Source organism: Plectropomus leopardus, chromosome 17 (genome assembly GCF_026936395.1).
Source record: "Plectropomus leopardus strain MGB_pleo_1.0 chromosome 17, ASM2693639v1, whole genome shotgun sequence".
In the NCBI taxonomy this organism is placed as follows: domain Eukaryota; kingdom Metazoa; phylum Chordata; class Actinopteri; order Perciformes; family Serranidae; genus Plectropomus; species Plectropomus leopardus.
In genome coordinates, this window is record NC_142192.1 from 15,895,361 (window position 1) to 15,913,031 (window position 17,671).

The following is a 17,671-nucleotide window of genomic DNA, read 5'->3' on the forward strand; positions in this document are numbered from 1 at the left end:
ACAATATTTCTTCATGTCAGTCAGAACACCAGGGAGGGATGTGCATTCACAAAACACACAAGAACAAGCACATGTGCACTAGCATCAGTGCAAAGAACAACAGTGTTAGGGCCCTGACACACCAAGCCAACTGTCGATCGGCCGTTGGTCAATATTCGGCCGTTGAAGAGTGTCTGTCCCCCCATTTTTTGGTGGTGTGTCCCACAGTGTTGGCACTGGTCGGCCCTTGTCAGCTTTTTTTCGGCCCACTCATCATGTTGCACCTTTGTTTGTGAATAAAAGTTCAGATCAGTGCACTAGGAGAGAAATGGAAGTGAGGAAAGACAACGCATTGAGCATTGAGTTCTTCAGCAGAAATGCTTGATAACTATTTGTGTTACTGTTCGCTAGTGCATGGTAATCTTGAATCCCTCCTGTCAGTATTCTGGTTTCCCATTGCTGGTATAGAGATCTATTTCCTCTCATGCAGGGACAGAAGGTGCATGTTAGTTGGTTACTGAATGAACTCTTTGCAGATTGTTCAGGCGCAATTTTTTGGCTGACACACAGGTGACGTACGACGATGCAATATTCAGCCTTTGTGGCCACTTATCTGATGTCGGTTTGGTGTGTCTGGGCTTTTTTTAAAAGGGAAATCTGTGAATTGTGATTTTGGGCGGTGTGAATAAAACTTGCTAATGGTCAATTTACATGAGAAAACGCATCCTTCTCATTCATTTGATTAATTCAGTAAAACATGCACGGTCACCCAGCAAAAAAAGCCGAACCAAGCTCTACATAAATTTCAAATTATGGATAAACTAATCCTTCCTTCACCAAACCACCAATAAATGCTTTACATACCAGGGAAGGAAATGTGTGAACAAGCAACAGTTAGCAGTTTTATTTCATTGAATTGTCTTTAACACTACTACTGTACTGCTGAATACATGTTTATGAGCTCTAAAGTTCAGATTTTACTTTACCTATAAAATGTGTGCGGTGTGTTTCTGTTTCATATCAAGACCACTGCTCGTTCTTTGTTGTATCTTACCTTAGGCCAGTCACCCAAATGTTAGCCACTTCAGCGGAGTTGGCCACCAAGTCCAAACTTTCATACATCTCTCCATAGATGATGGAGAATGCACAGTCCTCTGAAATCTGCTCATAAACGCCACTGGTGCGGAAGGTTTCTGTGTTACGACCTGTTCGTACCTAGAATGTGACAGACGCAAAAAACCCTCATTGGAGGCAATAAAACAAGATCAACTGTTGTTTCCATATGGTTCAGGATTGTAAATATTTTATTTGCCTTACTCTAAAAGATTCAGTGAGGTCATTCATAGAGTGAAGGAGGGTTAATTCATAAAGCTTTTTCTCTGGACACTGACCTCTCGTATGGAGGCCAGAGAGATGCGGGCTTTGTCTGACTCCTTCTTGGACGGCTCCCAGTACAGAGCCTGAAGTCCTGCATCCAGCAGGTAGTAACGCTGGTAAACACGTGAGTTGGTTCGGATTTTCTTCAGCTCACTCCCTTCAACCTGCAAGCAAGATATGGAACAATTTTTCACCCACTGACAATTAAATGTAGAGTAGGCTTGGGCAGTATCTATTTTTTTAATAGCTTACTGGAATTTCACCAAGATATGCTGTATATGACGGTCTAAGTGTGCAGCACTAACCCCCCACCCCAACCCCACCACCCCGTCTACTCAATACTCATTACACTCATGAGATGTCAACAAAAGGTAATACTTGCAGAACCTGTTTGTTTTTTATTCCGGCGCCCATGTTCAAGCTGCCACACTGATGGCGTGAGCAGCACTGCTCAGGCGCGGCTCATTTAGAAAAACGTGTGAGTGTTGTCGTTATTTTTCGTGTGATACAGTTATCTGTAGTTTTCTGTTTTGCTCAACCTTTCCTGTTTCTGTTTTGAAATAAAACCCCTCCGACAACGTTTCTGTTGTAAGAATCCCTTCAGTTGTTGACACAAGGCATTTTACTGTTAAAAGTTTGCAGCACTGTGTTGTTGACGATGTAGTAGCTTGCAGGGCTTCGTAAATGACTGGAGTATGTGCTTTTAATTGTGGAAAAAAAGTAGTTATAACAGTAGGAAGCTCTGTAGTAGCGCTGCAACAATAAACGCCGCCAGCGTGAACACACACTGCTCACGCATGCAGTGTGGCCCAGGCGTAACCTCAAGGGCACATGACGCGCACTGCAAGCAAGACATCCTCAATACAGACTCCACAATTAAGTTAATAGAAAAATGAGAGTCTGTACTTTTTACTGTATCTAAAATCACATAGTCGAGATTTCTAAAAACGCTGGTATACCGTAATATCTCCCATGCCTAATGTGGAGCTCACTTCATTAGACTTCTGACCAAGCTCTGTTGAGTGTGTGAAAGGCTCAGAAGCTTGAGATCCAACAGAAACCCTTGATGCATGCAGTGCACATTAAATATTTCATGTACATGTGCAAAATGTATATACTATGTCAAGGGTTACACTATGACACCCACCATGGAGTGGATACAGTCTGCAGCGCTGCTGATCTTCTTCTCTGACAGGCTGCTGCTGAAGGACACCGTCTTCTTCCTCTCCCGACCGGCACGTGACCCGTCCTGATGAGGAGGGAGGGAAGGAAGGATGAAAGGACGCGCAGATACAGAGAGGAGGGAGGGAGGGGTGTGCAATGAGAAGACAAATGAGTTGAAAGAAAGAGACAGACAGACAGTTATCCCTCTGAAGAGTATTCTTTGCTTAGGCATGACAAACATTTTTTTTCCATCCAGAATGGATCTCACAGGATTAAAAGGCATGTCAGCTTATATAACCATACATAAACACAGATTATTTGGCCTACTACATAGAGCCTCCTCCTCCCAATCTGTTATTGTTTTTCCTGATGCTAAAAGCCTTTGCTTGCCCTTGCCCTTCACTATTACACCATTAATCATACCTGACTAGACAGAGGCAGCAGGCAGCAGCATTCTAATTCTGCCCCTCCGCCACGACGCTGGCAGACCCAATCACTTTATCTGAGCTCACCATCGCAGCTCATCCATCTGATTTATTGACCGATCAGATGTCATCCCCACAGGGAACCTTACGGTAACAGATAAGAGCATATATGTGGGCAAAGTTATTCAATTATAGCTATATTAGAGTCAGGATAAAATCCAATTAAAGACTTAATTGAAGCTAATCTAAGGCGGGGGAAGCAGGATGACATAATTGCAGGTGATTCAATCCTAAAGAGTGACTGAAGCATGCATACTCAAAATACTAACTGTATATATCACAAGCAGATTAGCAAAATCTGAAACACAAATGTAAAAACAAATAAGAGCCTTGACATAAAAAATACAATTCTACTGTACATACTCTGGTAAGATTCTGATAAAATTCACAATATCTAGATATATAAGTGCATTAGTGCTGCAGCCAGACGCGGGACCAATTCATTGTTTTGCATGTCAGAAGTAAGTCTCATGTCGTTGCAGTCCAAAGCCAAGACCGGTAAGTTTAAAGTCAAGTCCCAAGTCCTAAACTTTGAATTTCTAGTCCTAAACAAATCAAAATGCACTCTTCATCAAATGTAATGCTATTTCAAAAACTGGGTAATAATGTCTTACATTTACAAAAATCACAAACGCTTTTTAAATTTTTCTTTCACTGTGTGTCTCCATATTCGGACTGCATGTTTTGCATACTGCAATTTGTTTTTTGTTTACCTCTGTGCAGTTTTTGTATGAAAATTAAAATTAGATTAACTTTGGTATAACTTTTTTTTTTTACAAATAAAAATAAATGAAATGTTAGTTCATGGTTCTCACCTACAATTTAATTAAATGTTGTTGGATTGGTTCAAATAAAGTGTATCCAGGGAATTACTTACTTTACTGTAGGCCAGATTTGGCCCAAGAACCACAAGCTGAGTGCAATTGGTCTAAACTAAATTCATATTTCTTTCAGGAGATTGTTTTGCTTTAGAAATAGTGAATGAATCAAAGCAACCTTTCGAAAAAACAACAGTAAGCGCACATATTTTTGTCAGTGGGAGATCAAATCCAGCAGCCTGTTGCTCTGGGCCTTACAAATACATATAAAGCTCACTTGTTTTGAAGTCCAAATCGCTAGTAGACAGATCAACATTTTTACATCCATAATCAACATCTATGAATACTGATCAGTGGCTGATTAATATCTTCTCATCAGCATAACTCGGATTTCAATCAAATAAGAGTTCATATGAGAGCACTTGGATCTTTTATGAGCGGAGGAGAGGAGGGAACCATTCATATGAAAGAAATGTGGGGGATATGAAAGGCAAAGAGAGATAAGAGAAAGAAAAATAAATAAAAAAGGATGCCGAGCTGTGTTTAATCTGAAGAATATGAATGAACACGTGAGACAGGGGAAGCATGATTCACAGAAGATGAAAAGGTCTCCCTCAGAGGGAAGAGATGGTGCCTAACCATCACAAATCCTCACAGAATCGCCTCATTAGGACAGAGAAGTGTTTCCAATGGCGACAAGTTTTTTTGAGCTGGCATGGTGAGGGAGGGAAGCAGTGGCACTCTAAAAATACACCCAGTGCCTTGGGGTAAGATAGAGGGAGTGGGAGGGGGTGTGGACAGAGAGACATTGTGTCTGTCCTTTGAGACCCTCCTGTTTTTAATCTTATTCTTAAATATGGTCACTTTTGGCCCTAAAAAGATAAAAGGTGGCAAAAAATCATTACCAAAATACTAACTTGGAATTGCAGGGTTCCCACGCAATTTCATAGACATAGACTTTCCCATGACTTTTCAAGCATCCAAAATATTTGTTTTTCTTGCCCATTTTTTTCCCTTTTTTTTCTTGCAACATATAAGATTCAAACTCTATTCAAACATAATGTCAGCATCCCACACAGTGTGTTCAAGGACACTGGAGATTTGATCATCCAACATTAATTTCTGTTTTTACAGATTCTGACTGTAGTAAATAGTTTCTGGTGATTTCTAAAGAAAACATGCCTTCCAAACCAATTTTCTAAAAATAAATTTAAAAAATAAATAAAATAAAAACTTGCCGAAAACTGCCAAAAAATAGTGAAAAAAATGTAAAGATAAAAAAATTCACAATAAAATTCATTCATAAATCCATGCCCTCCAAACCTGAGGGGCCGTGGGCTGGGATGTCGTGGGAACCCTGGAATTAACTGATTTGTAGACTCATATGCAACTTCAGCCCACCAGCAGCATTTCTTTTCAAACTAGCTCTAAATCTGAATCTGAAACCTTGTGGGAAATTCCCCCGGTGACGCAGTACAAGGCGCAGAGCCAACAATTATTGACTTAACTCACAAATACAGACACGTGTGCCCTCACACAGGAGCACACAGTGCCACCCCAATCAGTCACACTCTCTCCTTCCTTTCATGCAGTGTGGTGACAGGCGCCAGAGATTAACACCGGCCTCAATCTATATCTCTTCCTGTGCGTGTGTGTGTGTGTGACATTAGCAGTAATGGTCCCTGTGTGACCAATCACAGTGCATACAGTTCGAAAACGCCACATAAATAATATGCTCTCTACAGACGTGCCTGCACCTTGTGACTGCTTACAAACATGTCGTCCCATGATTAATAGATTAATAGATAAGGAATGGACAGAAGTCATATTGAAAAATACCTAATAAATGTACCATGGCATGTGACAAGCTGTGTTTGCAGCAAGGGGAACACCAGGAGTCTCTGAGAGGCCATTTCAACAGTTTGGATTCAATTATCTTATGTGTAGAGGCTGTCCTGCACAGTCACCTCTGTGCCGATGACATAAATTACTGAGAGAGAAGGAGACACACCAAACAACGCTGACGTCACTGTAGACTCTGAATGAATTACCCTGACAAGATAAAACTAGCGGGCACAAATTAACCCGCAAGTAGATAAACACATGAATAAAATAACAAAGGTAAATGTATTGATTTTTCTATGCACAAAAGGCACACATTCAAACCAGATGAAGCAAACACAAACACAGAGCCGAAGAAAAGCCTCTATACCCCGATAAAAAAAAAAATCCATTTTCCTTTAATCTCTGTCAGAACATGCTGCACGTCTTCGTCACAGAGGCCCTATTTTGTGTTTCTGACAGAGCGGAAGATGAGTCTCCAAAACCACCACTGCACTTCAAAACAGGAAGCCGCCCATCAGCCCGTCACAGAGAGCTTCCTGTGGCTCCACTGAGAGCTGAGTGAAGCAACAACACAGAGGACATACAGAAGAAAGAAAGAATAAAACAAAAGAAAGAAAGAATTCTTGATACAGTACGGGCGGATGTCACTGTTGCATGAAGAGTTAATACAGTAGTTTGACACACATGTGAGCCCAACAAGAGATAGAAGAGAAATTTGCATGTTTGTTAATAAATTCCAGGAATCTGATTGTTTTAAAGGTGTCTTAAATTGATTTATTTTGGGTCAGTGAAGGCTGCCCAAGGGTTGGGTTGTAAAAATTAGTTATTTCTTTATGGTTATTCTTAAAGGTATACAATGCAGGGTTGTCTGTAATTGTAAACACACTCCATTTGCATACACATTTGCATTTTTTTTAATATTTGCATTTTTTTGGCACCTTGTCTCTTGGATGCCCGCTCCTTATAGTCTAACCATGAAATTCAGTGTCCTTCTTCAGCGTAAGTGGAAGCTTGTACCAGGAAACTCCTCTAAGGCCTTCTTGAGATATTGTGTTCACAAAAAATGAGACCAACTCAAGGTCACAATGACCTCAACCTTTGACCAAAAAATTCTAATCACTTCATGGATGAGTCCAAGTTTTAAATTTTAAGAAATTACCTTGAGGCATTTTTAAGATTCGTGTGAACAGGCTGGCAGGACAACCCAAAATCATAAAACACTCAAGTGGGTCATACGCGATGATTAAGAGAGGTTACTTCAGTGTGACTTTTTTACTTTACTTTTTAAAAAATCCTGCTTGGTGTATCTTTAATGCCTAGGTGTGTTAAAATAAAAAAATGAAAAAACATTAAAAATAAGTTGCTTCTTTTTTTCCAATCGCTTCTAAAACAAATGACCACACTTCAGCACTATTTTACATAAGTTAATTTTTTTTTATCTGCCAGATTTATCTGACGGAAATACATAACTGTGAATAAATTTGGAAAATTACACACTGCTATGAGATTACTGATGTTCCTGACAGGACATCTAGAGTGATTGAAGTGTAGAGACGGATGGATGGATGAAGGACAAGAGAAATGCTGGAGACTGTGTGGCAGAGCAGATTAGATGCAGTCATCAGAGACGGACCCACAAGATGACAGAGTGAGGCAAAGTTGAAACTTGAGAAGAGTACACAGATTAACAAAAAAAAAAAAAAAAATTAGCTAGAGGACGGATGGAGAGGAATAAATTAAAAGGCTCTTTGGCAGATTACTGTCCATCTTTATGCACACAGTCACGGAGCCTCTGCACTTGATATTCTCCTGTAGGCACCAGCATGGCCCTCATTAGCCAGCTTACATGCATGATGATGTATGATGTATGAAAGCGTATGGTTATATAGTTGCAACAAGCTTGTATCACTAATTACAGCATCGCAGAGTCAGCAGAATGCAGATGTAGGTCATTAGTGGGCATTGTCTTTGATCCAATAATTAAGACAAACAGAAAAGGAGATGTTGTTGTAACGTGAGAGCAAATAAAGAACAGAGGAGAGAAAATTGGTTTGGAGGCAGAGCTTTCTTCCCCGTGGCCTTGTGTGTCTGATGGCAGATGATGGATGATTAATGGCATAGTTTATTCCAGAGCCTTTCACCCTGGAGCGAGCGTTAGGAGGTGATTTACAGGGTATCGTGAGATGATGTATGGAGCATGCAGGAGAGACATTCAATGTAAGGGACTCTACTAGATTTATTTCATGTAGGAGACATATGAGGAGATCTGTTTGGAGGTATACTTGTGTTTGAGAACCTTTAGATGCCAGCAGCCACCAGTATGTGTGTGCATGTAGTTATTATCATCACATGGCTCAGGAATAATTTATTTGAACTGGCTAGCAGGTGTCCATTACAACTGTATATAAAAACAGCTCCAATCAACCCCTTACCGATCACTCTGAATCACTGCACGAGGCTATTACACTGTAGGTAACCATGGCAACAATACTGATACTTCATGCTTTGTACCAGTTAACTCTTACTGGTCAAACTAACCTCAATGTGGGTTAATCAGGCTACATAAAAACTAGAATAATGTATTTAAACTTACACACAGCCACTCTTTTCTTATAGTACAATGTCTACTTGTAGAAATTAATGGACTCAGTGGAGGAAACACCAGTCAAAGGCTGTGTATTAACAAGAATCTGATGCTACAATACATATCACGATACAGGGGTTGTGGTTCAATATAGTGTCATATATTGATATATGATAGGGTAAGCAAGGCGACATATTGCAATATATTGCAATATCGTTTTTTCAACTGTCTAGTAGTGTGCCTTTTATTACTCTGCCTTTTTCATAGGACTGTGCTGTTTGTGTTTATTGCGCGTTATTTTGCCACGTTGAGGAAGAAGATTCAAACGGCTAAAGACAGATATAACACTGAAGGGTTTCGCTGTAGGGGGTTTAAACAGAACAAGCAAGCCCCTTTCACACTGCCTGTTCAAGATGGAAATGCTGTTACCTTATGTCACCCCACCTATCCTTATAAAAGGTATCATCGTGGAATTGAGTGACAGAGATGTCTTGCCTTTAAGCCGGCAGTGGAATTGACGTCTGTGTAAGAGACGGCCAGCAGAAAAGGACCATGAACAGGACGAGCACGACATATTGACGACATGTTACGCGTGTGAGTCACCACAGGGAGATTTAAAAAGCAGATAGCAGGAGTTAGCAGCTGACTCTAAGAAGGACAGCAGCTGAAGATGCCCAAAAACTGGGGGAGACAATGAGGTCTGGTAACTCCTTACCCTCCCCATATAACAGGGATGATAAATGATTGTTAGTGCCATCTTGGCTTTCCAGACATCAGTACATTTTCCTAGATCCTGCACTAGCGTGGCATGATGCCATCATTGTTTGATTCGGTGTAAAAACATTTTTTGAAAGCCAAGGATGCATAATGAAGCAACCTCTTAGCAGCTCCATCGCGGGATCTCTGTGTAAAAAGAGCTCAAATCAACCAGCACCACGTTTTTTTGCATGTAAACTGTTGATTAAAAATCAATGATGTTTTTAAGAATCCATACACTATCAAAAAACAAATAATATTCTGATACTCAAGTGCATCAATATATTTTTTTTGTCTTTTCAGTATGATCACATATGCATGGATGGATTACTGTACAGGCCTACCAGGCACAGGCACCAAGGGGCCCAAAGTGTCAGGGCATGATCTTCATCTGCAAAATGTCACTCAAACTACAGACCAGGAAGAGACTCAAAATGGCCACAAAGATATGCTAAGGAACTGCAAATATACACAAAATAACTCAAAATTGGGCAAAAAAACCCAACCAAGACACACAAAATGACTACTAAGAGACACAAAATGACACAAAATGAATTCAAAGACTAGTGTGGACTCTGGGAGATTGTGCTTTGTTCTCTATTTTCTCGCCTTTTCTAGACCTAACAATACATCAATGAATTTAAAACATAACTGCCATATTTACTGATTATCAATCTAGTTTTTTTTGCTGCCCTAATCGGGACATCTTCATGCAGTGCTGCTTTCTAATCACAGTTTGCAATAATCACACAATCTGTGTCCCTGTGTGGGGGTTGCACATGTGTGTGACTGCAACAGGAGACAGGACATTAGCGTTAAATGCCACACAGGAAGCAATATGTGGTCAAGTCATTCTGTCTGTGGCTCAATGTATGGGAATCCTCCTCCAGAAAATGTGGCGAGCATTCACAGTAACTCGCCTGACTATAAGCCACTGCCCTTGTGGCAAGTAGAGCTGCAGATGCTCTTTTACGCCTCAAACCTTTGAAATCCCATATGCGCTTGAGCTCACATACACACAAACAGACACAATCAAACACACACATCACACAAAATGAAACTAGTAAAAGACTAACTTGAAAAAGTCATCATGTAAGAGAGCTAACCACGATTTCAGCTGACACACGTCACAGATGCATTTACTGGAGATGGGAGCACCACCAAAACCAAGAACAGGCGGTTGGAGCCTCGAATCGGGCATCAACGATCAAAGCGCAGGGCATGGGTTTCACACGCCTCAGTGATGACTTAAGGTGAGGCTCACAAACATGCACAAACTCAGACTCCCACACATGCACACATGCACACATGCATGGCTGGATGTATAATATGAACCTAGAGTGCATATGTGGAGTGACTTGATCAGGTCCTGTAGATCATCACAATCAGTGAGAAGGTTTTTCCGCTCCCTGTGCTGTGCAGGGGTCATGCTTATGCAAGTGGGCTAAAGATGTTGATTTGAACTGCGGGAGGTGCTCAGTGCTGCTCTGACTACCCTCCTCAGCTGTGTGCTGCTAACGCCTCTAGCTAATGCTACTTCCTCAGTCTGAAACACACACACATACACAAAATGATCAAATACGCACACACCCATTAGACATGAATACTGATGAAGGTGAGTACACACAAGTATATGCCTTTATGGGGATATACAGTCACTGAAAACATGCACACACATACTTACCAAACTTGTCTACTAAAGTCTAAAAAATGCTGTCAAGGAAAAATGTCTCAAAATCTGATAAAAGTTAAGGGAATCACTAAACATTTGGGGAAATATACCATATTTTAACACAAGCACACACAAACTCACTTAAGCATAGGGTAAGCCAATCTGAAGCGGAGTAGGGCAGAGTAAGGCAGATCATGCTTTCCCTATGATAGACAAAACATTTCACGTTTGAAAGAGCGTATACTTTAAATGGATCTTTGGAGCAATGGGTGTTTGTTTTTGGAATAAGAGGCTGACAGGCAAATGGGTTTTGGTCCAATCAGACATTTTGCAGAATATTGAGGGTTTTGGAATAATAAGCCATCTCCTGGCCCCAGCATCATGCTGAACAGACAAAAATTACAGTGGTGTCAATCTTCTCAGCCAGATAGCAGCAAGAAAACAAATTTATATGTATCCCAAAATGCTGCACTATTCCTTTCAGATAAACTGAATCATTACAGTTTCATGTAAGAGTCAAAGCAATTCTTGGCTTATATCTCTATACAGCCCTATTGCATTATATTAAAAGGCACTGTTTTTCTTGGTAAATTAAAAGCAGAGATTTTGAAGATATGTGGTTTCCAAAGTATAGCTATGTCCCCAAAAATACACACACACAAACATGCCAACCATGTATTTCAGAGTTTTATAGCGTATGCTGGCATGACTAATCATCGAGCTGGGAAGCAGATATTTGTTGAGCCTAGCTGTGTTTTACTAGAAGGCAGGTCTGTGCAAGTGTGTGCGCACTTGTGTGTGTGTGTTTGAAACTAAGGGAGAAACAAAGAAAGATGGTTATCTACATCGAGATGAACCTGAAACGGTCACAAACTGAGTGGGCACCTGATTCTGCATCTCCTTCACGCACATGAGAGCGAGGCAGAATAAATGAGAGGCCAGCAGACAGCATGAAGAACATACTAATGAAATGCAATTAAGTGTACTCTCATTAGCTCAGCCAAAGCCAACGGGAACACACACACTCACACACAAATGCTGGACGTAAATCCCATGACTCCAGTGAAAAGCGGTCTGGAATGTCATGTTTCCTGTTTATCTGCCCACATACCAAACTCCTATTGTGTGGAATCCTAAGTTTAGCTGTAGGGGTAGTTTGGGAAGCAGCAGAGAACACTGTAGTGTTGACAGGTGGATTTGTAGCTCCTGAGCTCCATCCATCTCAAGCCTCAGGTGTTTAGGATTCATAACACAAACACATTTATGGTGAAAGCAGAAAGGTACACACAACGCTGTGTAGGATGGTTCGTTGATCTCTGAACGCTCTCAGCATTAAATGTGCTCACTGAACATGAACGAATCAAACCATACCACAAAGGCATGCTTCAATAAGCCAGATTCACATGCAGCGTAAAGTGTTTTCTCCCACGCCGTCCTGCATTACTATTCTTTGAACTGCAAGTGATGTTTTGGATGCAGACTTATCTGCTGCCATTTCTGACACAGCATGAGACGCCAGAACTTCAGTGAAACAGAGTGCTTTTAAATCCTCTGTCAGGCTGGCTGCGCTGTCGTAACAAACTGCAGAAAGACAAGCGCAGGCCTGTGTGTGGGCAAGGACGATAGAAACATTTGTGCGTGTGTGTGTGTTTGTGTGGAGGGAGAAAGTTACGTGTCATCACCAACTGCTCATGACTTAATAGCAATATTGCAACATGAACCTTGCGAGGAAATTGGCCAACTGGCTGGCTTCCTGTCTTGCAGAGCAGGAGCCAATCAGACACACATCATGAAGCCATGTTCGAATAATCATGTCTTTGCAGGGAGCAGCTCTGGAGACAAGCAGCAACTAGAGATCAGACCTCCCACATGCCGAGAGGGCCAAAGCCATAGAAGGACAAAGTCAGTCATGAGTTATTGAATCCATTTTGATATGACAACACTTTGAATGTGTCAAAAAAAAATACCGATGCACGATAACGATTATTTCAACCGATACCACTAACCGATAATTTCCAGCTTCTTGTTGCCGATAAAATACAGATAATCGATAATTTCTTTTTGTTTTGTTTTTCATTACCTGAGGGTATGAAATGCTAAGATGTAGTAAGTACAGATGAATTTAACATTATAGCTCTGGCCTAACCAAATCTAAATTAAATCACTTGAGTTAACGCAACAAAAACAAGAACAGTTCTGACTCTTCAAATTGACTTTTTCCTTCCCAAATGAAATGATCTGACAATCAAATCAAATTGCATCACTCAATAAAAATATAAAAGCCTTTATACAACCAAATACTTAATCTGCAGATAAAACACTGATGAATGCAGATAAATAGTAGACTGTTGTGCTAAAAAAGCGAAATGGCTTTCGTAGAACATTAAGCGCCTATCCTAAAGCCTACACTGCTGACTGAGACAACACCTTTTAGACTGATCTCGCAGGCGCAGCAGTATGACATCACACACAGCATATGCAGTGTGTAGTACTGGCAGAGCTAAACCATGGACAACAAGGGCGATTTTCAAAGCGATTTCTGCTTATTATAATCGGCTCTATTTATCAGCTAATAATGTCGTTATTGGAATTATCAATATGACATCATAAGTCCCATTATTTTATTATATAATTATCGGTCTTCCCTACAAAAAAATAACAAATTGCTATGATGTAAAAAGCTTCCAACCAATACTTGAGGTTTGCTTAAATGTGAGCTCAGATCAGTGTAGGCAGTTGGGTTAATTGGACAGGGGTACTCAACTGTGAGCCATCGAGGGCGGAGTGAATGCAATTTCTCATTCTAATCAAAGACTACAGCAGGTGCTTTCACTTATTAGTTCCTCTTCCTCCTCCTCCTCCTCCTCCTCTCTGGCTGATGGAGTGCTAATAAGTGACATCGCCTGCTGACTGTAGTCAGTCGCTAGAACAAAGCCAGCCCAGCCCTGCACATATCGACTCTACAGCACATGACACACATGATTAAAAAGCTCTGAAATTTAGTGTTTTTGGATTCCTCTAGGGTCAGTAGTTGGGGCATGAGGAGTAAATGTTAAACAGGTACTAGTTACTATGATATATAAAACTCATGTTGTATCAAGTGACATGATGTGAATCTCGAAGGACAAAATACTGATGCTCATCCATCAATATTTGCAGGTAGATTGTGTCCAGCAGTGGGAGAGAGCTTTATGTGTACTTGTACATAATACATAGTGAGGACCAATAAATAAATAAACTTACCAACAGTGTGAGAATATTTTTGAAAAGTGATAACATTTTTGCCAGTCATCACTTGTTTTTAGGCCTGTTTAAGTGGTTAAGTATAGTAATAAAAAAATAAATGGGTCAAAATTAAAAAAAATAAATAAAAGTTTTAAAGAAAAAAGAAAAAAAATGAAAGAGAAAATGCAAATGTTTTTAGAGAAACATTTCTTAAAATCAACAAAATGTCTGAAGACAAAAAGCCATCTTCTTAAACTATTCTTTTAATTGCAATTTTTAAGAATAACAACCAAAAAAAAAAAAACCCAACACTTTAGAAAAAAATCTTTAAAAATTTTGTGGAAAAAATAAAGCCGCATGTTGCATGCCCATTCCCTGGGCCAAAATAATAACATAAGGGCTTAAACATTTTTTTTTTTACATGCCTACCCCCTTTTTTGAACCACCCTCTACACTCTCGTAAATAACAAACAGCCCTTTAGGGCAAGGGGGTACCAAATGCATTATGTCAATGAGGGTCCTTAGATGGATAGAAGTGCAAGAATGTGTGTGTGAGAGAGAAATAGAGAGAGAGAGAGAGAGAGAGAGAAAGTCACCACATCTGTTTGCATAACTCAGTAGTGATTTTATGGAGACTTTGGAGTATTTTATTATATTTCTTACACCCAATGGCATCTGCTTTACATGCATGCAGGGGTTTGTAGTGTTTGTGTTCAATTCACTAAACCATCCTACTTTATCATTATCTGCCATGGACTCATTACTTATTTTTTTAAAGGCTACTTTGAACTTGCAACAGTTTGCATGCATGTTTCATTTCAAAGTGCTTCCCGTTATATTTCAAAGCAATGTCAAAAAGAACTGTTTCCTCCTGATGGAGATGATGGCCTACCTTGATCAGACTGCTGCGTCGAGGGATCGCTTTGGAGGCTGAATCTGAACCTGCGCTCTCCCACGTCGGGGACTCGCAGCTGGACTCGTTATGGACCCTCTTCACGGTGTCTGACACGCTGCAGTTTCCGTTTGACACCGGCTCTCCTCGGTGCGACTCCAGGCTCGTTCGGGCTCCTCCTGACGCAGCTTTCCAGCCAGCAACCGGTGGACCGACGGCGCTCTTGTTCTCTCCAAATTCAGCCATTGGTGACACTTTTTGGGGTAATTTCTCAAAGCTCTTGAAAGCGTCGGTGCTCAGAAGGCAACAGCGCTGCGCGCGGATACAGGCGTGCCATCGCGTGAAGTAAACGAGCAGAGGAAACTTCTCTCTCTCGCCCTCTCTCGCCCTCTCTCTCTCTCTCTCTCTCCCAGGATGACAGGGGGGACAGCTGAGCGACGGCAGTGCACCCTCCAGACCTCCGCCGCCGATACTCAACACATCTCCCCGCGATAGCTGGATGTGCGCGTGCGTTAAGGAAATGCACATGCTACGGAGGCTGTCTGCTCCTCCTCCGCCGCCGCCGCCTAAATCTAAAACTAAATCCTCTTCACACTGTGCCACTGAACAATGTGCACCATAATGATTTTTACATGTAGATCATCAGCTCCTGCTGTCGTCCTCCTCTCTGTCTCTCCCCAGTCTTCATCAGAGGCCACTGGCTTTATGAGAGCAGCAGCAGCAGCTAATAAAGCCGTCATCTGTCACCAGTCTGTCAAATGGGTGGGTGGTTTGTGTTTTTCTGTTCCTCCAGCAATCCAGTGGGTGTTTTTTTTTTGTTTGTTTGTACTACTTTCTATTAATCTGCAGTTATTAATATTTATAGAAATTAATAAAGGATTTTGATCATAACATCTTTAGTTACACTTGTTAAGTAGCCTAACTATTAAGGGTTTCAATCAAAATGTCTGAAGTTAATGTTCATAAATCATCAATAATGGGCTTTAATAAAATGTATTGTCCTACAAATGATAAGTGATTCATAAAGGGGTTTGCAGTTATGTTAATAAGTGATTAATGAAGGGTTTTAGTTATTAAGTCCAAAGTTATTAATGTTAATACAGCAATAATAAAGGGTTTTAATGATTACAAAAATGAATGTTAATAATCCATTAATAAAGAGTTTGAATTATTAAGTCTACAGTTATAAATGACAATAAGCCATCAATAAAGGACATTAATGATTAAACCTATTTTTATGAAAGTTATAGCCACTAAAAAAGGATTGAATGAATTAATGTTAATAGGCCTAAGTCATTAATAAAGGGCTTTAGGTTTACAGTTATGAATGTGAATAAGTAATTATTAAAGGGTTTAAATGACTAAGTCTACAGTAATGAATGTTAATAAGCATAACGGCTGTAAATGTTCTGTGATGTCGTCCCTTCTCTCTCCTGCAGCTCAGGTGTTCTGCATCACCTAAAAGGTGAATTGCTTAACGAGGTGCACGTGGCCTAGAGGAGCTGCCTTGGATCTCCTGTTCCAGCAGCAGAGCGAGAGGCTCCTGCTGTTGGGACTGCTTGTCTTGCTGCCTTTCTGCCTGGGATTTTTATTGTCTTGTTTGCTCATCTAATGTTAATAAATCCCATCAGTTTGATTGTTTTAAAGGTGTCTTATGATGTTATTTTGGGTCAGTTATGGAGTGTTATTAAACCCCATAGAACCGCCCGAGGGTGTGGCAGAACAAAAGCCACTAATGGTTTTAATGATTACATCTATAGTTATGGATGCTAAAAAGCCACTAATAAAGGGTTTAATTGATCAAAGTGTATGGTTTATAAATGTTCAGAAGACATTATTTGGCTTTTAATGATTAAGTCTGTAGTTAGGAAGGTAAAAAAAAAAAATCAATTTATTTAATAGCCATTAATATTTAAAACCCTTCCCTAATGATGTATTGACATGTATAACTTGGTATAAAAAACCCTTATAGACTAATTTGGCATTAGAAAGCATGATTGTGCCATCCATCCCAGAAAATAAGATATTGTCAGGGTATTTTTGGCCATTCAGACTTGCACTCAACTTAATATTCTTTTCTGGTACACTCTTTTGAGACAGTCCCTTGCATACAATGCACCCTCAACTGCCTCTCCAAAATTCAATTGAAATCAAGGTCATGGATTTTGCTCAAGGATTCAGGGGGACATTTCTGTGATACATTGCTCAGGGATGAATGCCAAGATGCCCCCTTCAAGGGTAAATGCCAAATAAATTGAATGGCTTCACTTTTTTTTGGTCTATAATGAAATTACTAGAAGTTAATACATTTCTCAGTGAGAACGTACACACAAAGCAGTGCATCCAGGTCCTACAGAGAGACTTGTGTCCACATCTCCCCGAACTGCAGTGTTTCTATGACTCTGCAGGACAAATATCACACTCTAAATAGCGGAAATGATTTTGCTTGTTGACGCACAGTTATACCAATACTTACACAAATCAAGGTCAGCGCAATGTTCACTGACGCAAAACCAACGTGGTGTGCGATTTATGTGATGAAGGTTGCCTCCATCAGTGTAATTCCTTTATAATAAAACACAGTCTCATACAGAGTTAATCATTTACGGGTCCTTATCTGAAAAAGACAGGAGCTTCTTCCATTTCATTATCAGCTCAACATTAACATAATTTAGTGAGTGCAATAAAAGCTGTGCACTGAGGTGCCCTTGCTCAGAAAACTGATGTAGAATTTTTTGTAATATCATACTGAGTAAACACTCATAAAGTGTTGGAGGACGTTCCTGTGTTTTGCTCCTCTTGGCAATTCAGTTTGCTGATTTTCATTAAAGGGAAATGATCCATCTTAGGGACTCTTTCTGGAGGACATTTAGA

The 17,671-nt window shown here is 40.3% G+C and overlaps 1 protein-coding gene across 5 annotated transcripts in view; it reads right to left on the reverse strand.

The window, feature by feature from the left end:
* LOC121957495 (inactive phospholipase C-like protein 2) overlaps positions 1 to 15,325 on the reverse strand; it is a 40,177-nt gene extending 24,852 nt beyond the window's left edge. For all 5 annotated transcript variants that reach the window (XR_015779560.1, XR_015779558.1, XR_015779559.1 and 2 more), the window contains exons 1-4: positions 14,798 to 15,325; positions 2,504 to 2,605; positions 1,371 to 1,520; positions 1,034 to 1,194 (exon numbers count right to left, since the gene is read on the reverse strand). Coding sequence is in view for 1 of the 5 variants with exons in the window: in XM_042506090.2 (XP_042362024.2) it covers positions 1,034 to 1,194; positions 1,371 to 1,520; positions 2,504 to 2,605; positions 14,798 to 15,325 (941 nt within the window). In the remaining 4 variants the exon portion in view is untranslated. The remainder of the gene's footprint in view (positions 1 to 1,033; positions 1,195 to 1,370; positions 1,521 to 2,503; positions 2,606 to 14,797) is intronic.
* Positions 15,326 to 17,671: the final 2,346 nt, after the last annotated feature.